Below are 23472 nucleotides of genomic sequence, written 5' to 3'. Positions count from 1 at the left end.
ACTACAGACTGTTGATCCTCATCTGGCCCAGGACACTACAACTACAGACTGTTGATCCTCACCTGGCCCAGGACACTACAACTACAGACTGTTGATCCTCATCTGGCCCAGGACACTACAACTACAGACTGTTGATCCTCATCTGGCCCAGGACACTACAACTACAGACTGTTGGTCTTCATCTGGCCCAGGACACTACAACTACAGACTGTTGATCCTCATCTGGCCCAGAACACTACAACTACAGACTGTTGATCGACACCTCATCTGGCCCAGGACACTACAACTACAGACTGCTCAGATAGATGCCCTTAGGACAAAGACAGACTGACAGGTACAGGACCAGGTATGGCTTTCCCCAAACACCTAGGGGTCAATGGTAACTGTCTAGCTTATGTCTGCTCTCAGAACAGCCAGAGACAGAGACATTACTTATCATGGTGCTGTTATGGTGCTGTTTTATCACTTTAACTGAGACGAGAGGAAAGACTGAACGGAGGAGAGAGAGAGGGTAGGTAGAGATGGAAAGGGAGAGAGATATGGAAAGGAGAACCCAGGGAAAGAGAGAATAGGGAAAGCTGAGTGACGAGAGGAAGGGAGAGCTGAGGGAGAAAAGGAAGGGAGAGTGAAGGGAGGAGGAGAGGAAGGGAGAGTGAAGGGAGGAGGAGAGGGGAAGGGAGAGCTGAGGGAGGAGGAGAGGAAGGGAGAGCTGAGGGAGGAGGAGAGGAAGGGAGAGTGAAGGGTGGAGGAGAGGAAGGGAGAGCTGAGGGAGGAGGAGAGGAAGGGAGAGCTGAGGGAGGAGGAGAGGGGAAGGGAGAGCTGAGGGAGGAGGAGAGGAAGGGAGAGCTGAGGGAGGAGGAGAGGAAGGGAGAGCTGAGGGAGGAGGAGAGGAAGGGAGAGCTGAGGGAGGAGGAGAGGAAAGGAAAAGATGAGGGAGTTGGAGAGACAATGAGAGCTAGAGAGGAGAGGTGTTGAATGACTAAATGAACTATGAAGCGTTGCCAATATTAAACCCTACAAAACTCGGGAACGTGCAGAGCAAAGCTCACCCATAGCATTACAGGAATAAATGATTGACAGCCGAATAATTCCTCCTAAATGGATATTCATATTCTTTATGTCCTCCCTCATTTGCATGAAGCTCATCCTGGTTGTTAAACTGTGGAAATGATTCAGGGTAACCTGCAGGTTAGCAGAGTACATGGGAATATATTCACTTCTCTTGACAGGATTTGGGATAGAAATATTATCTCCACAGTAAGTGTTGCTGAAGTTTTGGTAAAATACGCAGGAGTTTAGAGGTTGTCTATTCAGTAAGCTTTGGTGAAGTTTTGGTAAAATACGCAGGAGTTTAGAGGTTGTCTAATCAGTAAGTTTTGGTAAAATACGCAGGAGTTTAGAGGTTGTCTAATCAGTAAGCGTTGGTGAAGTTTTGGTAAAATACGCAGGAGTTTAGAGGTTGTCTAATCAGTAAGCTTTGGTGAAGTTTTGGTAAAATACGCAGGAGTTTAGAGGTTGTCTAATCAGTAAGCTTTGGTGAAGTCTTGGTAAAATACGCAGGAGTTTAGAGGTTGTCTAATCAGTAAGCTTTGGTGAAGTTTTGGTAAAATACGCAGGAGTTTAGAGGTTGTCTAATCAGTAAGCTTTGGTGAAGTTTTGGTAAAATACGCAGGAGTTTAGAGGTTGTCTATTCAGTAAGCTTTGGTGAAGTTTTGGTAGAGTATGTGGGCGTTTTATTGAGTTGCCAGTAAGGCGACTCCGGGTTAGGTCCTGGCATTGTTGCTACATAACTTCCTCCTCACACAGCCCCATTACCTTGTTAATGTGTGGAGATAGGCATCAAGGTGCCGCTACGACAGAGTGGAGAAGAGACAGGGCCCAACGGCAGCTAAATTACTTCCACATTTCTCCCAAATGTTTTCCATGCCGTCATGTGTCTGCACTACACACACTGACCCATGTACACACAAGCAGGAAACACACACACATACACACATTTTTCCTGCCTCAGCAAAAATCCATTGTAGGAACATTGATTGAGAACAAAATGATATATGGTGGTTTATTTTCTAGAGAGGAAGATGAGTTTATTATATAGAGAGGAAGATGAGTTTACTTTCTAGAGAGGAAGATGAGTTTACTTTCTAGAGAGGAAGATGAGTTTACTTTCTAGAGAGGAAGATGAGTTTACTTTCTAGAGAGGAAGATGAGTTTACTTTCTAGAGAGGAAGATGAGTTTATTATATAGAGAGGAAGATGAGTTTACTTTCTAGAGAGGAAGATGAGTTTACTTTCTAGAGAGGAAGATGAGTTTACTTTCTAGAGAGGAAGATGAGTTTACTTTCTAGAGAGGAAGATGAGTTTACTTTCTAGAGAGGAAGATGAGAGTAAAGGGAATAAGGCTAAAAGAAAAGAAGAAAAGAGGACAGACAGAAGAGAAAGGAGGAGAGGAGGAGAGAGAAGGAGGAGAGAGGAGAGAGGAGGAGGAGAGAGGAGAGAGGAGGAGAGAGTGAGGAGGAGGAGAGAGGAGGAGAGAGTGAGGAGGAGGAGAGAGGAGAGAGGAGGAGAGAGTGAGGAGGAGGAGAGAGGAGAGAGGAGGAGAGAGTGAGGAGGAGGAGAGAGGAGAGAGGAGGAGAGAGTGAGGAGGAGGAGAGAGGAAGAGGAGAGAGGAGGAAAGAGAGGAGGAGAGAGAAGGAGGAGAGAGGAGAGAGGAGGAGAGAGTGAGGAGGAGGAGAGAGGAGAGAGGAGGAGAGAGTGAGGAGGAGGAGAGAGGAAGAGGAGAGAGGAGGAAAGAGAGGAGGAAAGAGAGGAGGAGAGAGAAGGAGGAGAGAGGAGAGAGGAGGAGAGAGTGAGGAGGAGGAGAGAGGAGAGAGGAGGAGAGAGTGAGGAGGAGGAGAGAGGAAGAGGAGAGAGGAGGAAAGAGAGGAGGAAAGAGAGGAGGAGAGAAGAGAGAGAGGATGAGAGAGGAGGAGAGAAGGGGAGAGAGGAGGAGAGGAGGAGAGAGAAGGAGGAGAGAGGAGAGAGGAGGAGGAGAGGAGGAGAGAGAAGGAGGAGAGAGGAGGAGGAGAGAGGAGAGAGGAGGAGAGAGTGAGGAGGAGGAGAGAGGAGAGAGGAGGAGAGAGTGAGGAGGAGGAGAGAGGAGAGAGGAGGAGAGAGTGAGGAGGAGGAAAGAGGAGAGAGGAGGAGAGAGTGAGGAGGAGGAGAGAGGAGAGAGGAGGAGAGAGTGAGGAGGAGGAGAGAGGAAGAGGAGAGAGGAGGAAAGAGAGGAGGAGAGAGAAGGAGGAGAGAGGAGAGAGGAGGAGAGAGTGAGGAGGAGGAGAGAGGAGAGAGGAGGAGAGAGTGAGGAGGAGGAGAGAGGAAGAGGAGAGAGGAGGAAAGAGAGGAGGAAAGAGAGGAGGAGAGAGAAGGAGGAGAGAGGAGAGAGGAGGAGAGAGTGAGGAGGAGGAGAGAGGAGAGAGGAGGAGAGAGTGAGGAGGAGGAGAGAGGAAGAGGAGAGAGGAGGAAAGAGAGGAGGAAAGAGAGGAGGAGAGAAGAGAGAGAGGATGAGAGAGGAGGAGAGAAGGGGAGAGAGGAGGAGAGCGAAGGAGAGAGGAGGAGAGAAGGGGAGAGGGGGAGAGAGGAGGAGAGAGGAGGAGAGAGGAGGAGCGTAGAGGGGAGAGGAGGAGAGCGAAGGAGAGAGGAGGAGAGAAGGGGAGAGGAGGAGCGAAGAGGAGAGAGGACAACAAGGTGGCAGTTTGATTGATGTATAAGCAGACTTCTCAAATATCCACCATGACCCAGCCGCCAGAGGACAACAGACAGGGCTGAGAAAACAATATATTGGCCTTCAGAGTTTATTAGTGGGGCTCAACAGAACGTGTCTCATCGATGGCACTGATCTAGGATCACCTCACCTTCCCAAACCTTTACGTCACCATTAGGGTGGAGATATGCCAGACTGACCCTACAGGGGAAATCTTCAGTTGCTCCATCCATTACAGTTGGTGCCCAGTGGGAAGCTTTTTTACTTCAATGTTTGTAAACAAAGTAAATGTAAATAAACGCTATAGCCTCAAGTGGTTACATTTCTCCAACACAATCACTCAGCTGTTTACCGAAACAGGGGCTGGGAGTACCTCTTTGTTATTGTTTCAACTGCTGATTGCCGCTTTAAATCAATGTGTTGTTACCTAATTCTCCTACGCAACTAAGGCAGGTGGCTGGCCTGTAAAGTTAATCCAGACAGAGAATCACATCGAACCAAAACCATTTCGGATCACTTCTGGACTATAGAGACAACCAAAAGGACTATAGAGACAACCAAAAGGACTACAGACACAACCAAATGGACTACAGCGACAACCAAATGGACTACAGACACAGCCAAAAGGACTACAGAGACAACCAAAAGGACTACAGACACAACCAAATGGACTACAGCGACAACCAAATGGACTACAGACACAGCCAAAAGGACTACAGAGACAACCAAAAGGACTATAGAGACAACCAAAAGGACTACAGACACAACCAAATGGACTACAGCGACAACCAAATGGACTACAGACACAGCCAAAAGGACTACAGAGACAACCAAAAGGACTACAAGGACAACCAAAAGGACTACAGAGACAACCAAAAGGACTACAGAGACAACCAAAATGACTACAGACACAACCAAAAGGACTACAGACACAACCAAAAGGACTACAGAGACAACCAAAATGACTACAGAGACAACCAAAAGGACTACAGACACAACCAAAAGGACTACAGAGACAACCAAAAGGACTACAGACAACCAAAAGGACTACCGACAACCAAAAGGACTACAGACACAACCAAAAGGACTACAGACACAACCAAAATGACTACAAAAGGAAACATCTTTTTTTTCCAGAAGTTTACTAAGGGTTGGTAACAGGCTGATTGGTCAGCTATTTGAACCAGTAAAGGGGGCTTTACTATTCTTGAGTAGCAGAATGACTTTTGGTTCCCTCCAGGCCTGAGGGCACACACTCTCTAGTTGGCTTAAACTGAAGATGTGGCAAATAGGACTGGCAATATCGTCCGCTATTACCCTCAGTAATTTTCCATCCAAGTTGTCAGACCCCGGTGGCTTGTCATTGTTGATAGACAACTAAGTTTTTCACCTCTTCCACACTGACTTTATGGAATTACAATTCTTGTCTTTCATAATTTGGTCTGATATACTTGTATGTGTAGTGTCAGCGTTTGTTGCTGGCATGTCATCCCTACGTTTTCTTATCTTGCCAATGAAAAAGCATTTCATGTAGTTGGCAATATCAGTGGGCCTTTTGATGAATGAGCCATGATGGAGCCGAGTACCGATAGGGAAAGACACCGTTGTCTTTCTCACCCCACACTCCAAACTCCCTCTTTAATCAGTCTCACCCATCTCTCCTTCACACCCCACGCTCCAAACTCCCTCTTTAATCAGTCTCACCCATCTCTCTTTCACACCCCACGCTCCAAACTCCCTCTTTAATCAGTCTCACCCATCTCTCCTTCTCACCCCACGCTCCAAACTCCCTCTTTAATCAGTCTCACCCATCTCTCCTTCACACCCCACGCTCCAAACTCCCTCTTTAATCAGTCTCACCCATCTCTCCTTCTCACCCCACGCTCCAAACTCCCTCTTTAATCAGTCTCACCCATCTCTCCTTCTCACCCCACGCTCCAAACTCCCTCTTTAATCAGTCTCACCCATCTCTCCTTCTCACCCCACGCTCCAAACTCCCTCTTTAATCAGTCTCACCCATCTCTCCTTCTCACCCCACGCTCCAAACTCCCTCTTTAATCAGTCTCACCCATCTCTCCTTCACACCCCACGCTCCAAACTCCCTCTTTAATCAGTCTCACCCCATCTCTCTTTCTCACCCCACGCTCCAAACTCCCTCTTTAATCAGTCTCACCCCATCTCTCTTTCTCACCCCACGCTCCAAACTCCCTCTTTAATCAGTCTCACCCATCTCTCCTTCACACCCCACACTCCTGAATGTGGAACAGACTGTGAGTGACATCCCTCCCTCACTCCGGCAGGTTTACACCTCATCTCAGGGAAGAGGAGAATTGGCCAGTTCTCTATATATGGATAGGATTGTCCTCGTACATGAAAACACATTTCAACAAAGGTTATACAAATCAACTACTTGCTTATACTCCTGAAACTATTTTGTTTCCCAATGAACCATCGTCTAGGTCAGGGATGGCCTCCTTTTGTAGACCCACTGACCAAGTTCACAGAAAAACTAAATAATAATAACATATTGTTTTAGGAACTCAGTCGGGATCTCAACTTACTGTTGAGAGTTTTGAATAGTAGAATACAAAAGGTGGAATTTAGACATTTGTTTATCAGCAGTCACTGAATTAGCCCATGTCTGCTATTTTATTTTAGATTGTTAAGCCTCTGCACACATCAACAACTGACACCCACAAAGCATCGTTACCCATCGCGCCACAAAGCCACGGCCCTTGCAGAGAAAGGGGAACAACTACTTCAGGTCTCAGAGCGAGTGACGTCACCGATTGAAACGCTATTAGCGCGCACCACCACTAACTAGCTAGCCATTTCACACCCTCCTTTTGACCTCCTCCTTTTCCGCAGCAACCAGTGATCCGGGTCAACAGCATCAATGTAACATTTTAACTTTCTTCCGTCCCCTTGCCCCGACGCGAACCAGGGACCCTCTGCACACATCAACAACAGTCACCCCCGAAGCATTGTTACCCATTGTAGCTCCCTCCAGTAACCACGAGCACAACCGTTCCTTGATTTTAACTGGCGGCTTTATTCTGTAGATTTAGTCAGAATTATCACCTTCCGTGAGAACTATAAAGTAAATGAAAAATACAGTTAAGCACACTCTTACAACCTTATCTTACGAGTGACTTATTAGCTTGGTATAACTCTGAAGTGCTTACATACATAAACAGTTTAGCTGGCGCTATAACAGTATTAGATTAAACACATGAATAAAGGAAAAATACCTCATTGGCTGCTTATTACAGAAGGGAGGAAATCAAGCTTCACACTTATTATTCCTGGCATGAATTCACGCTTCATCCTTAATTATTATAACGTTACCATCCTAACATATACGCTTCAAACTTTATGAACTACACCCGATGACATGAAAACTTAGCTAACACAGCGCGGGATTGCCTTCCCTCCAAAAGTGTGTTGCTACAATAAGGATCCCCGTTACAACAGTTATTAGCTACGTAGTTCCGCTTCTCTTATCATTTCCCCGCACAGCAGACACGTAAACAATTCAAACACAAAACAACGACATAACCTGTAAGTCTAACTGGCAGTTACACCCATCGCGCCACAAAGCCATCATCCCACGGCCCTTGCAGAGAAAGGGGAACAATTACTTCAGTTCTCAGAGCGAGTGACGTCACCGATTGAAACGCTATTAGCGCGCACCACCGCTAACTAGCTAGCCATTTCACATCGGTTACACTAGCACTGAGATGCAGTGCCTTAGACCACTGCGCCACTCGGAAGCATTGAATGTTCTTGACTGGCCTAGTAACACTTTTGACTTAAATCGGCTTGAAAATCTATGGCAAGACTTGATAATGGCTCTCTAGCAATGATTAACAATAAACTTAACAGAGCTTGAAGAATTCTTTAAATAATAATGTGCAAATATTGTACAATCCAGGTGTGCAAAGCTCTTAGAGACTTACCCAGAAAGACTAAGCTGTAATCGCTGCCAAAGATGATTCTAACGTGTATTGACTCAGGGGTGTGAATACTTATGTAAATTAGATATTTCTGTATTACATTTTCAATAAATTAACTAAAATGTCTAAAAACATGTTTTTACTTTGTCTTTATGGGGTATTGTGTGTAGATGAGTGAATGTTTTTTTTAAATCAATTTAGAATTTAGGCTGTAACACAACAAAATGTGGAATAAGTCGAGGGGTATGGATACTTTCTGAAGGCTCTGTGTGTGAAGTAAGTGAGTGTGGTGCTTGCCAAAGTGTGAAGGTATATTTAGTAGACTAAACCCTGGAGACCAGAGAGCTGGGGCCTACACTCCACATCCTCCCACTCTGTTTTCAGTCAGTCTGACCGCTTCTAGTGGTTCCCCCCAGTCCAACCTATCTCTTTACTGGGCAGGGAGTCTCTAGTGGTTCCCCCCAGTCCAACCTATCTCTTTACTGGGCAGGGAGTCTCTAGTGGTTCCCCCCAGTCCAACCTCTCTCTTTACTGGGCAGGGAGTCTCTAGTGGTTCCCCCCAGTCCAACCAATCTCTTTACTGGGCAGGGAGTCTCTAGTGGTTCCCCCCCAGTCCAACCTATCTCTTTACTGGGCAGGGAGTCTCTAGTGGTTCCCCCCAGTCCAACCTCTCTCTTTACTGGGCAGGGAGTCTCTAGTGGTTCCCCCCCAGTCCAACCTATCTCTTTACTGGGCAGGGAGCCTCTAGTGGTTCCCCCCCAGTCCAACCTCTCTCTTTACTGGGCAGGGAGCCTCTAGTGGTTCCCCCCAGTCCAACCCCTCTCTTTACTGGACTGGGAGTCTCTAGTGGTTCCCCCCAGTCCAACCCCTCTCTTTACTGGACTGGGAGTCTCTAGTGGTTCCCCCCAGTCCAACCCCTCTCTTTACTGGACTGGGAGTCTCTAGTGGTTCCCCCCAGTCCAACCTATCTCTTTACTGGACTGGGAGCCTCTAGTGGTTCCCCCCAGTCCAACCCCTCTCTTTACTGGACTGGGAGTCTCTAGTGGTTCCCCCCAGTCCAACCCCTCTCTTTACTGGACTGGGAGTCTCTAGTGGTTCCCCCCAGTCCAACCCCTCTCTTTACTGGACTGGGAGTCTCTAGTGGTTCCCCCCAGTCCAACCTATCTCTTTACTGGACTGGGAGCCTCTAGTGGTTCCCCCCAGTCCAACCCCTCTCTTTACTGGACTGGGAGTCTCTAGTGGTTCCCCCCAGTCCAACCTATCTCTTTACTGGACTGGGAGCCTCTAGTGGTTCCCCCCAGTCCAACCCCTCTCTTTACTGGACTGGGAGTCTCTAGTGGTTCCCCCCAGTCCAACCTATCTCTTTACTGAGCAGGGAGCCTCTAGTGGTTTCCCCCAGTCCAACCTATCTCTTTACTGGACTGGGAGCCTCTAGTGGTTTCCCCCAGTCCAACCTATCTCTTTACTGGACTGGGAGTCTCTAGTGGTTCCCCCCAGTCCAACCCCTCTCTTTACTGGACTGGGAGTCTCTAGTGGTTCCCCCCAGTCCAACCTCTCTCTTTACTGGACTGGGAGCCTGCGGTTTGCGGCGCCCCGTCTCCCCAAGGCCACACGCTTTACAAGACTCTCTACCTCGCTTTTATATGTTTCATAGAGCCTATTTTTCAACCCCTTCACTATAATGGGGAAATATGGGGGAGGGGGGAGGGGGGAGAGTAAGAGAAACATCTCTTGCTCCTACTGACCAGATCCTGTAATCACAGACAGACCATACGGATCTTGTTATCATAACATCTAACACAGGTCACAATGTAAGGTTGTTAAATACTCTAAAAACGTCTCCTGTATATATTTTATACGTCCCTTCATCCACTATAGGAGATGTAAATCCTCCAATAACAGCAAGCATCAGCTCTTACCCTTTTCCCCCCATAAATCTGATACCAGAGCTGATAATCAACAGTTTTAGTCATACATTAAACATTTCTCTATCAATGGTGACATTGTAAATAAATTATGTTTCATTTTGGCAAATCTCCTGCGCCTACAATAGCTGACAGCCTCCTCTCTCTCTCTCTCTCTCTCTCTCTCTCAGACACAAAAGCATCTTGATTAAATGCCTGAGGAGTATGTATACAACTACAGAGCCTCAGCAGCCCTTTCAACCCCCCCACCCCTTTTTTTTTATTAGTGTGGAACATGTTCCTAAATGTAATCAAAAACAAGCTCCTTAGTCCCAACCTTTAATTCAACACACCTGAAGTTCCCAAACCTACAGTACTGTAGCAGTATCTCAACCAGCACAGTAATGTACTGTAGCAGTATCTCAACCAGCACAGTAATGTACTGTAGCAGTATCTCAACCAGCACAGTAATGTACTGTAGCAGTATCTCAACCAGCACAGTAGTGTACTGTAGCAGTATCTCAACCAGCACAGTAATGTACTGTAGCAGTATCTCAACCAGCACAGTAATGTACTGTAGCAGTATCTCAACCAGCACAGTAATGTACTGTAGAAGTATCTCAACCAGCACAGTAATGTACTGTAGCAGTATCTCAACCAGCACAGTAATGTACTGTAGCAGTATCTCAACCAGCACAGTAATGTACTGTAGCAGTATCTCAACCAGCAGTTGATCATAACTACAGTACTTCCCACTGTTACTTTTCTCCCTCATGTGCCAGGTAACAGCTCTATGTACTTATTCCTCCTCAGCCATACGAATGTCAAGTGTGAGTCTGTTACAGTCCCCATACGACAGCAACTAGCGAACACCTTTAAAAAGACCTTCCCTCAGTATATTAAACATTTCACTGACCAAATACACACAGTATTTTAGAATGTATGCTTTGCCGAACTAAGATGATCGCCTGAGGACATGGAGAAAAGGTAGAGGATTATAACCAGTGGTGTAGTGGAGGGTAAACGCCAAGTAAACACAGTTTATAAGGCTTTTGAGAGGGGGAAAGAAATGCATTGAAAGTATAGGAAGCGTTACTTTTTTCCACTGTGACCGGCGGTCAGAGTTTACCCACCTATTTTGTTTACCACTTCATCACTGATTATATGGGTTTACATTAGGGTGAGGAAAGATAGAGGGTTATATGGGTTTATATTAGGGTGAGGAAAGATAGAGGATTATATGGGTTTACATTAGGGTGAGGAAAGATAGAGGATTATATGGGTTTATATTAGGGTGAGGAAAGATAGAGGGTTATATGGGTTTACATTAGGGTGAGGAAAGATAGAGGGTTATATGGGTTTACATTAGGGTGAGGAAAGATAGAGGGTTATATGGGTTTACATTAGGGTGAGGAAAGATAGAGGATTATATGGGTTTATATTAGGGTGAGGAAAGATAGAGGGTTATATGGGTTTACATTAGGGTGAGGAAAGATAGAGGATTATATGGGTTTATATTAGGGTGAGGAAAGATAGAGGATTATATGGGTTTACATTAGGGTGAGGAAAGACAGAGGGTTATATGGGTTTACATTAGGGTGAGGAAAGATAGAGGGTTATATGGGTTTATATTAGGGTGAGGAAAGACAGAGGGTTATATGGGTTTACATTAGGGTGAGGAAAGATAGAGGGTTATATGGGTTTACATTAGGGTGAGGAAAGACAGAGGGTTATATGGGTCTACATTAGGGTGAGGAAAGACAGAGGGTTATATGGGTTTACATTAGGGTGAGGAAAGACAGAGGGTTATATGGGTTTACATTAGGGCGAGGAAAGACAGAGGGTTATATGGGTTTACATTAGGGTGAGGAAAGACAGAGGGTTATATGGGTTTACATTAGGGTGAGGAAAGACAGAGGGTTATATGGGTCTACATTAGGGTGAGGAAAGATAGAGGGTTAAATGGGTTTACATTAGGGTGAGGAAAGATAGAGGGTTATATGGGTTTACATTAGGGTGAGGAAAGATAGAGGATTATATGGGTTTATATTAGGGTGAGGAAAGATAGAGGGTTATATGGGTTTACATTAGGGTGAGGAAAGATAGAGGATTATATGGGTTTATATTAGGGTGAGGAAAGATAGAGGATTATATGGGTTTACATTAGGGTGAGGAAAGATAGAGGGTTATATGGGTTTACATTAGGGTGAGGAAAGATAGAGGGTTATATGGGTTTACATTAGGGTGAGGAAAGATAGAGGATTATATGGGTTTATATTAGGGTGAGGAAAGATAGAGGGTTATATGGGTTTATATTAGGGTGAGGAAAGACAGAGGGTTATATGGGTTTACATTAGGGTGAGGAAAGATAGAGGGTTATATGGGTTTACATTAGGGTGAGGAAAGACAGAGGGTTATATGGGTCTACATTAGGGTGAGGAAAGACAGAGGGTTATATGGGTTTACATTAGGGTGAGGAAAGACAGAGGGTTATATGGGTTTACATTAGGGCGAGGAAAGACAGAGGGTTATATGGGTTTACATTAGGGTGAGGAAAGACAGAGGGTTATATGGGTTTACATTAGGGTGAGGAAAGACAGAGGGTTATATGGGTCTACATTAGGGTGAGGAAAGACAGAGGGTTAAATGGGTTTACATTAGGGTGAGGAAAGATAGAGGGCATGATTATGAGTGTGATTTCTCACCTTCTCGACATTCATCTCCTACAAACCCAGGACAACACCTCCACTCCCGAGCTGTGACCTGCCGATAGGCCACCTTGTAAGACGGCCTGACCACGGTCCTGTAGCTGACGGAGGGACAGGGTCAACACAGGAACATCTTCATGTGCACTATTGCTACTATATACACTATAAGATGGCATTTATATCAAAACAGTACTCTGGGGTCGTCTGGTCCAGTCCTACCTGATGAGTTTGGAGCAGGGTCCTGGCCAACGGCAGCCTTGGAACACTCTCTGCACCGTGGTCTCTGTCCCATTGTGCACCTGGCACTTCACTGTCCTCAACACAGTGTACTGGCACCAGTTCCTGTAATCACATACAGACCATATGGATCTTGTTATCATACCATCTAACACAGGTCACAATGTAAGGTTGTTAAATACTCTAAAAACGTCTCCTGTATATATTTTATACGTCCCTTCATCCACTATAGGAGATGTAAATCCTACAATAACAGCAAGCATCAGCTCTTACCCTTTTCCCCCCAGAAATCTGATACCAGAGCTGATAATCAACAGTTTTAGTCATACATTAAGTATTTCTCTATCAATGGTGACATTGTAAATAAATTATGTTTCATTTTGGCAAATTCTGGCCATCCTCACAATGGATTCTCTCCGTGCGTCATGGTGTGCTCACCTGAGGTGAATGTTCGATCCGCTGCCTAGTGAACCTGTGGTCGCGCTCTGCTCCGAGTTGACGCTTTGACCAGTCACTCCGGGAAACTGGTAAATAAATCCCGTTCCCGTCGAATGACAGACCAGACATATCCATATTATGCACAGAGCGCACGGGAGCGATGTCATTGCCAAATGGCGTCTCCACAGAGTTCCAAAGCGCTAGTTGCTGTCGGCTTTCGTTGATATAAAAAAAAAGAAAAGTGAGTTTGAAACGCTTCGAAGGGTTAGCTCTTTGTCAGATTTGGGGCAGGCAGAATAAATACACCGTAGTAGCCAACGGTACAGCGTTTAAGAGTTCGCCATGGTGCAGAATACAAGACAGAGCGCTGGATAAAACCAATAACTCAAGTCAAAATGCATTACACTGAAACCCCATGCCCAAGGAATAATCTGCGTTTTAAACACTACTCTGACGTTGGACCCCCCTGCGAGGATGAAGGAGTCAGATATCTACTGTAGCTGGTGCGCGTAAAAAGCGTGAAGTCTGGTGAGGTAGAAAACCACAAGTGACCACTGTCTCATCAGGAAACGCTTTTAATAGGAGAGATTTTAGGACGTAAATCGTCTGCTTCTCACAATTTTGATTTAGAATAAAGGTTAAATTGCAAGGAATTTAAAACGATTTCACTTAATCCTATGGATTATAAGAGCACATCCGGTCACATTTTAGGGACTCTACGTTATTTATAATGAGTGATACGTGGAGAAAATCGGATCTCTCAGAAATGAAAATGGATGGCCCTCCCTTCAGTAAAATACACTACCGTTCAAAAGTTTGGGGTCACTTAGAAATGTCCTTGTTTTCCATGAAAACATACATGAAATGAGCTGCAAAATGAATAGGAAATATAGTCAAGACGTTGACAAGGTTATAAATAATGATTTTTAATTGAAATAATAATTGTGTCCTTTGCCTTCATCAAATAATCCTCAATTTCCAGCAATTTCAACCTTGCAGACCTTTGGCATTCTCGTTGTCAATTTGTTGAGGTAATCTGAAGAGATTTCACCCCATGCTTCCTGAAGCACCTCCCACAAATTGGATTGGCTTGATGGCCACTTCATACGTACCATACTTACGTACCATACGGTCAAACTGCTCCTACAACAGCTCAATAGGGTTGAGATCCGGTGACTGTGCTGGCCACTCCATTATAGACAGAATACCAGCTGACTGCTTCTTCCCTAAATAGTTATTGCATAGTTTGGAGCTGTGCTTTGGGTCATTGTCCTGTTGTAGGAGGAAATTGGCTCCATTTAAGCGCCGTCCACAGGGTATGGCATGGCGTTGCAAAATGGCGTGATAGCCTTCCTTCTTCAAGATCCCTTTTACCCTGTACAAATCTCCCACTTTACCACCACCAAAGCACCCCCAGACCATCACATTGCCTCCACCATGCGTGACAGATGGCGTCAAGCACTCCTCGAGCATCTTTACATTTTTTCTGCGTCTCACGAATGTTCTTCTTTGTGATCCGAACACCTCAAACTTAGATTTGTCTGTCAATAATGCTTTTCTTCCTTTGTCCAGTGTCTGTGTTATTTTGCTCATCTTAATCTTTTATTTTTATTGGCCAGTCTGAGATATGGCTTTTTCTTTGCAACTCTGCCTAGAAGGCCAGCATCCCGGAGTCGCCTCTTCACTGTTGACATTGAGACTGGTGTTTTGCGGGTACTATTTAATGAAGCTGCCGGTTGAGGACTTGTGAGGCGTCTGTTTCTCAAACTAGACACTCTAATGTACTTGTCCCCTTTCTCAGTTGTGCACCGGGGCCTCCCATTCCTCTTTCTATTCTGGTTAGAGCCAGTTTGCGCTGTTCTGTGAAGGGAGGGAGTAGGACAAAGCGTTGTACGAGATCTTTAGTTTCTTGGCATTTTCTCACTTGGAATAGCCTTCATTTCTCAGAACAAGAATAGACTGACGAGTTTCAGAAGAAAGTTCTTTGTTTCTGGCCATTTTGAGCCTGTAATCGAATCCACAAATGCTGATGTTCCAAATATTCAACTAGTCTAAAGAAGGCCAGTTTTGTTGCTTCTTTAAATCAGAACAACCGTTTTCAGCTGTGCTAACATAATTGCAAAAGGGTTTTCTAATGATCAATTAGCCTTTTAAAATGATAAACTTGGATTAGCTAACACAACGTGCCATTGGAACACAGGAGTGATGGTTGCTGATAATGGGCCTCTGTACGCCTATGTAGATATTCCATTAAAAATCTGCCGTTTCCATCTACAATCGTAATTTACAACATTAACAATGTCTACACTGTATTTCTGAATAATTTGTTGTTATTTTAATGGACAAAAAAAATCAGCTTTTCTTTCAAAAACAAGGACATTTCTAAGTGACCCCAAACTTTTGAACGGTAGTGTATATATTTTACCTGATCCACCCAGAATGCACCCCTCCCCAAAAAACTCCACTGTTCCCAAAATAGTAATTAAAACTAAACTGGTTGGCAGAGAACATGACTACCGTTTACCCTCACTCATAGGACAGACCAGAGCCTTAGATATGCAGTTTTAGAAAATGTAAGCATGACATGGCAAATTAGCCAGAAGGTTTGTTGATTCGCAGACCACCACGGACAAGGGGGGGGTGGGGAGGGGGGGGGTCAACTGTAAGTGCTGTTATTGTGAAGTGGAAACATCTAGGAGCAACAATGGCTCAGGCTCGAAGCCACACAAGCTCACAGACCCGGACCGCCGAGTGCTGAAGCACGTAGCGCGTAAAAATCGTCTGTCCTCGGTTGCAACAATCACTACCAAGTTCCAAACTGCCTCTGGAAGCAATGTCAGCACAATAACTTTTTGTCAGGAGTTTCATGAAATTGGTTTTCTGGAGTAGTAGAAACGCGTTCTCTGGAGTGGTGAATCACGCTTCACCATCTGGCTGTCCAGTGGATTAATCTGGGTTAGGCAGATACCAGGAGAACGCTACCTAATGCATAGTGCAAACTGTAAAGTTTGGTGGAGGAGGAATAATGGTCTGGGGCTGTTTTTCATGGTTCGGGCTAGACATCATACAATGACATTCTAGACGATGATGTGTCAAGAGAAGCCATCTTGGATTTGGCGTCTCTTCTATCAAATGTTTAACAGAAACAACTTGAATTGTTGCATCTCGTTGTGTTGTTGTCCTCCGGTGGCTAGCTAGCGAGCTAAAATTGTCCCTTTCCTAAATTAGCCCTGGATGGAGATACGGATTTGGACTTGTGGTTTAACTTAATTCTCAATACTGGCCAATGATTATAATGCCAATTCTGATCCAACAATGAATTCCTACATTGTTGTGCCCCTGGCTTAAGAGGATGGAAGTTCAATATGTACGGTAGCTAGATGTAAAAGGCTAATGTTAACTAGCTAATGTTGCCCATGAATGGAAGTTAGGCTAGCGAGTAATCATTTTAGCCAGGTAGCCGAGGACAACAAAATATAGAAGCGTGTACGATGACAGAGTGAGAGACTATTTCATCAATATGAAAGAGAGGAGGAAGACATTGGTGTTTCTCTACAAGTAGAGTGAGTCAATATGTTTTTCTACTTGCACGCACACATGCAGAACCATGGACAGCCACATCATATTTAGCTTATGTTGATTGGACTAAATTGTTTTTGGTATCTTTTAGTTGTCATTGTATTTGACTGAATTGGGGCGGCAGGTAGCCTAGTGGTTAGAGCGTTGGACTAGTAACCGCAAGGTTGCAAGATTGAATCCTGAGCTGACAAGGTAAAAATCTCTCGTTCTGCCCCTCAACAAAGCAGTTAACACCCTGTTCCTAGGCCGTCATTGAAAATAAGAAGTAGTTTTTTACTGACTTGCCTACTTAAATGAAGGTAAAAAAATTAAATAAAAAATAGACTAAGCAGAGTTTATTTGATGATATTGAAATGGTGCTGGAATAGTGGAGGCAGCTCCTGTTTTCTTTGTGACTTGCGGTAACTCTCTGTGGTTCTAAATCAATAGTAGTTCAGTGGTCTGAAAATGTCAGAAACATGAACTTGCTTAAACCATGCTGTAGGTCATGTCACTGTCTGTTACATGCAATATGCATGGTGGAGGTTGCTATCCGTTTTTTGTGATAAAACCGGATAGTTGAATTTATTCTGCCATTGTCTTCTTATTGTCTCGGCCTATATATTACGGCCGCAAGGCATATGAATTAACAGAAAACAACAGCAATTATCACAAGACATACGGCGTAGGTTGTGGTTTCCCCAGTTACTTCAGTCACTGGGTTGGAGGCACCATTTGGATGGTGTGTGCGGGGCCTCTGGATGCATGTCTGCAAACGGCGCACATCTGTTTTGAAGGAACTTGTCAAGGAATTGGCTTATCAAATGTTGTAACAAGGGCTCTGTATAGCTCTGCGTTGACCTGATTGGTTGACAGTAGGTGAGGGCGGGAGGTCCTATGTAAACACAAACTCACTTCCTTGACAAGTTCCTTCAAAACAGATGTGCGCCGTTTGGCAACGAAGCACAAGAAGTATGAATAACTTGACTTCTGCAGAGGCCATATCACCATAAATGCAGACGTTGGATTGGCTGTGTAGCGCCTTTAAGTGACCCAATGCCTGCAACCCAGCAGTTGAGTTCTTTCAAACAACACAGCATTTTTTTTTGGAGTGTAATGTGTTACATCAAAAACACCTCAGGCATTTCTTATCTGAAGCTAAATAGTCAGAATGATACAGCGTGCGCCGCAGGATATGCTTTGACTGGAACAAAATAGGCCGATAAGAAAAAGCAAATCGTTTGTAAACACCATCTGCTTTAATTCGCCCGCAAAACAGTTGTTATAGACCAAATTCTTTCCCATGAAATTGATTGAGATCAAAGGATTGACGTGGCAGTTTGAACATTTTACCAGTAAAATGTGAATAATTATCCTTCACGAATATTCACAGTGATAATGGCCTGCTTTGAAATTTGGTATGCCTAACTTTGGTGTTTGAGGGTTTTAAAAATATTACATTTTCTTGAGAGAAGATGTGTGGGCATGTAGGCAGACGTTGCAATTGGAGGACGGATTTTATGCACCTTTTCTATAATTATATTCAATATTCTGTACAAACTTTGATTGAGAAATGATGATGTCATTTAATACTTTTGGGGGGCTCCCTCACCTAAATAAAATAGCACTACACCACTGCTCCTCGGGTGTAGAAGGTTGTAGCACAGCCACTGAACGTCATAGAGACAAACCAAAGATATTCCATATGCAGATAATGAGTCAGATAATGTAAGCGAGTTGCGTGGTCAGAAATCCCGCTCATACCTCAGGAGTAGTGCGTTGCGCACCCCATCCAGCACTCCACTGTCATGACTTCCTCCGAAGTTGGCTCCTCTCCTTGTTCGGGTCGGCGTTCGGCGGTCACCGGTCTTCTAGCCATCGCCGATCCATTTTTCATGTTCCATTTATTTTGGCTTGTTTTCACACACACCTGGTTTCAATTCCCTAATTACATGTTGTATATTTTCCCTCTGTTTCCCCCATGTCCTTGTTGGGAATTGTTTATTTGTAAGTACTCGTGCTATGTGTTACTGGTGCGCTACGGGTTTTGTACCCATGTGTTTGTTGTTTTGTATGCAGTTAGTTTTATATATTAAACTGCTCCGGCTATTCACCAAGTTCTGCTCCCCTCTGTTTGACTTCCCTGCCACCAGTTACGCACCCCTTACAGAATTCCCGACCTACTATGGAGTCAGCAGGAATAGGTGCCCCTGGTATAGGGGTCGAGGAGCGCATCCAGGAGCAAGCGAAAGTAATCCACCATCTCGGCGCCATCATGGATCAAGTTATCCAGACCCTGGACCGTTGGGAGAGACAGGGAGGTCCACCAGCGCCTTCCACAACGCAACCAGAACCTCCACTAGTCACTCCTCCTGCAACCGGTCCCAGTGGGATGTGTCTCTCCCTTCCCGGGGAGTATGATGGGACGGCGGCACGGTGCCAGGGTTTCCTGCTACAGCTGGACCTATACCTGGGCGCCGTTTACCCTGCTCCCTCGGGAAGGGAGAGGGTGTCCGCACTCATTTCGTGCCTCTCAGGGAGAGCTCTGGAGTGGGCCAACGCCGTGAGGGGAGAAGGAGATGCGGCGTTGGAGGACTTTACATAGTTCACCTGCCGTTTCCGGGCGGTCTTCGACCACCAGCCCGACGGTAGAGCGGCGGGTGAGCGCCTCTTCCAGCTGAGGCAGGAGACGGGGAGCGCCCAGGAGTTTGCCCTGGAGTTTAGGACCTTGGCTGCAGGCACGGGATGGAACGACAGGGCCCTGATCGACCACTACCGTTGCAGTCTGCGTGAGGACGTCCGTCGGGAGTTGGCCTGCAGAGACACCACCCTCACGTTGGATCAGCTGGTGGACCTGTCCATCCGGCTGGGCAACCTGCTGGCTACCCGCAGACGTTCAGATCGGGGTCTGGTTGTTCCATCCCCTCGCACCCCCTCTCCTGAACCTATGGAGCTGGGAGGGGCGGTGCGTAGGGAGACCGGAAGGGGTTCCAGTTCGTGCACCATCTGTGGCCGCAGAGGGCACACTGCCGGTCGGTGCCGGGTTGGTCCCTCTGGGAGTCGAGGCAGCAGGCAGGGCACTCTGGCGTCACCCCAGGTGAGTCTGCACTACACTCATCCAGAGTCCTCTGTTGACCACCTGTTTGTACCTGTTTGTTTTCCTGAGTTTTCCCCGTATTCCCAGCATAAGGCGCTCATCAATTCAGGCGCGGCTGGGAATTGTATCGACAGAGCGTTCGCCCTTAGTTTAGGGATCTCCATTATTCTTGTGGTTAGACCTTTCCCAGTACATGCTCTGGATAGTCGACCATTAGGGTCTGTGCTAATCAGGGAAGCCACAATCTCCCTGGCCATGGTGACGCAGCGGGGTCACGAGGAGAAAATCAGTCTCTTCCTCATTGACTCTCCTGTGTGTCCCGTGGTGCTAGGCCTTAGCTCATCATGACCCCACCATTTCATGGCAACAGAGGGCTCTCACGGGGTGGTCGCGAGAGTGCTCGGGGACATGTGTAGGGGTTTCCGTTGGTGCTACTACGGTGGAAAGTCCGGACCAGGTCTCCACCGTGCGCATCCCCCCAGAATATGCCGATTTGGCTCTCGCCTTCTATAAAAAGAAGGAGACTCAATTACCACCCCATCGACGGGGGGGGGGGTTGTGCAATAAATCTCCTGGTAGACGCTGCACTTCTCAGGAGTCATGTGTATCCCCTGTCGCAAGCGGAGACGGTGGCTATGGAGACATACAGTGGGGAGAACAAGTATTTGATACACTGACGATTTTGCAGGTTTTCCTACTTACAAAGCATGTAGAGGTCTGTAATTTTTATCATAGGTACACTTCAACTGTGAGAGACGGAATCTAAAACAAAAATCCAGAAAATCACATTGTATGATTTTTAAGTAATTAATTAGCATTTTATTGCATGACATAAGTATTTGATCACCTACCAACCAGTAAGAATTCCGGCTCTCACAGACCTGTTAGTTTTTCTTTAAGAAGCACTCCTGTTCTCCACTCATTACCTGTATTAACTGCACCTGTTTGAACTCGTTACCTGTATAAAAGACACCTGTCCACACACTCAATCAAACAGACTCCAACCTCTCCACAATGGCCAAGACCAGCGAGCTGTGTAAGGACATCAGGGATAAAATTGTACACCTGCACAAGGCTGGGATGGGCTACAGGACAATAGGCAAGCAGCTTGGTGAGAAGGCAACAACTGTTGGTGCAATTATTAGAAAATGGAAGAAGTTCAAGATGACGGTTATTCACCCTTGGTCTGGGGCTCCATGCAAGCTCTCACCTCGTGGGTCATCAATGATCATGAGGAAGGTGAGGGATCAGCCCAGAACTACACGGCAGGACCTGGTCAATGACCTGAAGAGAGCTGGGACCACAGTCTCAAAGAAAACCATTAGTAACACACTATGCCGTCATGGATTAAAATCCTGCAGCGCACGCAAGGTCCCCCTGCTCAAGCCAGCGCATGTCCAGGCCCATCTGAAGTTTGCCAATGACCATCTGGATGATCCAGAGGGGGAATGGGAGAAGGTCATGTGGTCTGATGAGACAAAAATAGAGCTTTTTGGTCTAAACTCCCCTCGCAGTGTTTGGAGGAAGAAGAAGGATGAGTACAACCCCAAGAACACCATCCCAACCGTGAAGCATGGAAGTGGAAACATCATTCTTTGGGGATGCTTTTCTGCAAAGGGGACAGGACGACTGCACCGTATTGAGGGGAGGATGGATGGGGCCATGTATCGCGAGATCTTGGCCAACAACCTCCTTCCCTTAGTAAGAGCATTGAAGATGGGTCGTGGCTGGGTCTTCCAGCATGACAACGACCCGAAACACACAGCCAGGGCAACTAAGGAGTGGCTCCATAAGAAGCATCTCAAGGTCCTGGAGTGGCCTTGCCAGTCTCCAGACCTGAACCCAATAGAAAATCTTTGGAGGGAGCTGAAAGTCTGTATTGTCCAGCGACAGCCCTGAAACCTGAAGGATCTGGAGAAGGTCTGTATGGAGGAGTGGGCCAAAATCCCTGCTGCAGTGTGTGCAAACCTGGTCAAGAACTACAGGAAATGTATGATCTCTGTAATTGCAAACAAAGGTTTCTGTACCAAATATTAAGTTCTGCTTTTCTGATGTATCAAATACTTATGTCATGCAATAAAATGCAAATTAATTACTTAAAAATCATACAATGTGATTTTCAGGATTTTTGTTTTAGATTCCGTCTCTCACAGTTGAAGTGTACCTATGAAAAAAATGACAGACATCTACATGCTTTGTAAGTAGGAAACACTGCCGATTTTGCAGGTCATCAAATACTTGTTCTCCCCACTGTATGTCTCCGAATCCCTGCGTCAGGGGTACATTCGGTCCTCCATTTCACCCATCTCCTCACGTTTCTTTGTTGTGAAGAAGAAGGACGGAGGTTTGCGCCCGTGCATTGATTATCGAGATCTCAATCAAATCATGGTGAGGTACAGTTACCCGCTACCTCTTATCGCCACGGCGATTGAGTCAATGACAATATATATTTTTTAATACCTTCGGTCCTCCTGATCTCCACGCTCTCCATCTCAAACGGATCAGGATATCAGTAGGCCTAGCAGCGCAAAAAGGAAGTACATTTTCTTAGAAATATCAGTTTGCCCTGTGCTTCTCCATGAATGCTCTTAGTATAGCCTAGATCTATAGGCTATGGATCATTTTACTGAGACCACACTCCATTTGATATGGAGCGCCCAGCAGAGAATCGGGGATGAGGGGCATCATGAGGCACACATGAGATACTGTACTATAATAAGCAACTAATTTCCAAACCCTGAGCAATATGACATTTAAATGGATAAAAAAGTAGATGACCCTGGACTAAATAAAACAAATACTAAACCCTTTCCCATTTTCCTCTGGGGTGGCTAAATGTCGATCTTTCCTTTACATTAGCATTTATTTTATAAGTCTATGCGCTATTTTTTTTGTTGCCTAAATTGCCTGAACATTTTCATCATATTTGGGTACTAAAAACGTTTACATTCTGTTTAAACAGAAAATAAAGGACAATTGTTAGACTTATCTAGCTTAATGGAAACACATGCCTACCAGTACAAAATAAAATCTGTTCTCTTTTTAAATTACTATAAGTATTTTAGACTTATCTTTGCTAGCTAATATCTTTGATGGTATCTGGATACGTTGTATGATTATTGATCTGGATAGATTGCCCCCCACTGACAAAATCTACAATTTTCTAAAATTTTCTAAAATTTTCTAAAATTTTCTAAAATTTTCTAACATTTTCTAAAATTTTCTAAAATTTTCTCTCAAGTGCAGAGTGCAGCTGAAATGAGTGATAACTGGGATGTGTGTTAAGGTGGATCAACTGAAGTTGGGGATCGCTGGCGTCTATGATGCACGCCGTTAGATGGCGAGCGCGAGATTGAGGAGACCCTGTCTGTCCTTCTGAGTGTAGAGTGTTTGACGGATAAAGTCATGCTAGGGTATATAAGTTGTTCCTTGAGAGCTTTTGTTCCGAACCCACTACAGTGCTTCAGGTGCCAAGTTCATGGTCATGTTGCAGCAGTATGTAGGAGGGAGATTCCCGAGGTGTGAGAAGTGTGCAGGAGGCCATGGGACAAAAGACTGTGTAGTTTAGGTGTAAAAAGTGGAGCGTTTCAATTGTGGGCGTGGCCATGTTGCTAGGGGATCAGAAATGTCCTATGCGAGTGAGACAGATTGAAATTTCCAGGGTGAGAGCTGTCACGTCTAATCCCGCCGCCCCCTGCTCCGGCACTCAACGCCGCTGGTCTACTAACTCCCGGTCCTGGCAACCCATCATTACGCACACCTGCGCCCCATCATTACGCACACCTGCTCCCCATCATGAGGCACACCTGAACTTCATCACTACCCGGATTAC

At 45.5% G+C, this 23472-nt stretch overlaps 1 protein-coding gene and 1 long non-coding RNA gene across 5 annotated transcripts in view; both read right to left on the bottom strand.

The window, feature by feature from the left end:
- LOC139548388 (collagen alpha-1(XXVI) chain-like) overlaps positions 1-13539 on the bottom strand; it is a 64652-nt gene extending 51113 nt beyond the window's left edge. For 2 of the 4 annotated variants that reach the window (XM_071358054.1, XM_071358056.1), the window contains exons 1-3: positions 12986-13538; positions 12530-12652; positions 12308-12411 (exon numbers count right to left, since the gene is read on the bottom strand). In XM_071358054.1, coding sequence (XP_071214155.1) covers positions 12308-12411; positions 12530-12652; positions 12986-13152 — 394 coding nt within the window. In that variant the 5' untranslated portion in view covers positions 13153-13538. Of the gene's footprint in view, positions 1-12307; positions 12412-12529; positions 12653-12985 lie in introns of all 4 variants that reach the window. The other 2 variants (XM_071358057.1, XM_071358055.1) reach the window with 2 other exon arrangements.
- LOC139548398 (uncharacterized) lies at positions 6775-7413 on the bottom strand. The gene is made up of 2 exons (XR_011669703.1): positions 6994-7413; positions 6775-6835 (listed from the first exon to the last, which is right to left on the bottom strand). It is a non-coding gene; the product is annotated as an uncharacterized lncRNA (long non-coding RNA).
- Positions 13540-23472: the final 9933 nt, after the last annotated feature.

This window comes from Salvelinus alpinus, chromosome 21, assembly GCF_045679555.1.
Source record: "Salvelinus alpinus chromosome 21, SLU_Salpinus.1, whole genome shotgun sequence".
NCBI lineage: Eukaryota > Metazoa > Chordata > Actinopteri > Salmoniformes > Salmonidae > Salvelinus > Salvelinus alpinus.
The sequence above is the reverse complement of the archived record's forward strand: the minus strand, read 5'-3'. Positions and strand labels throughout refer to the sequence as shown.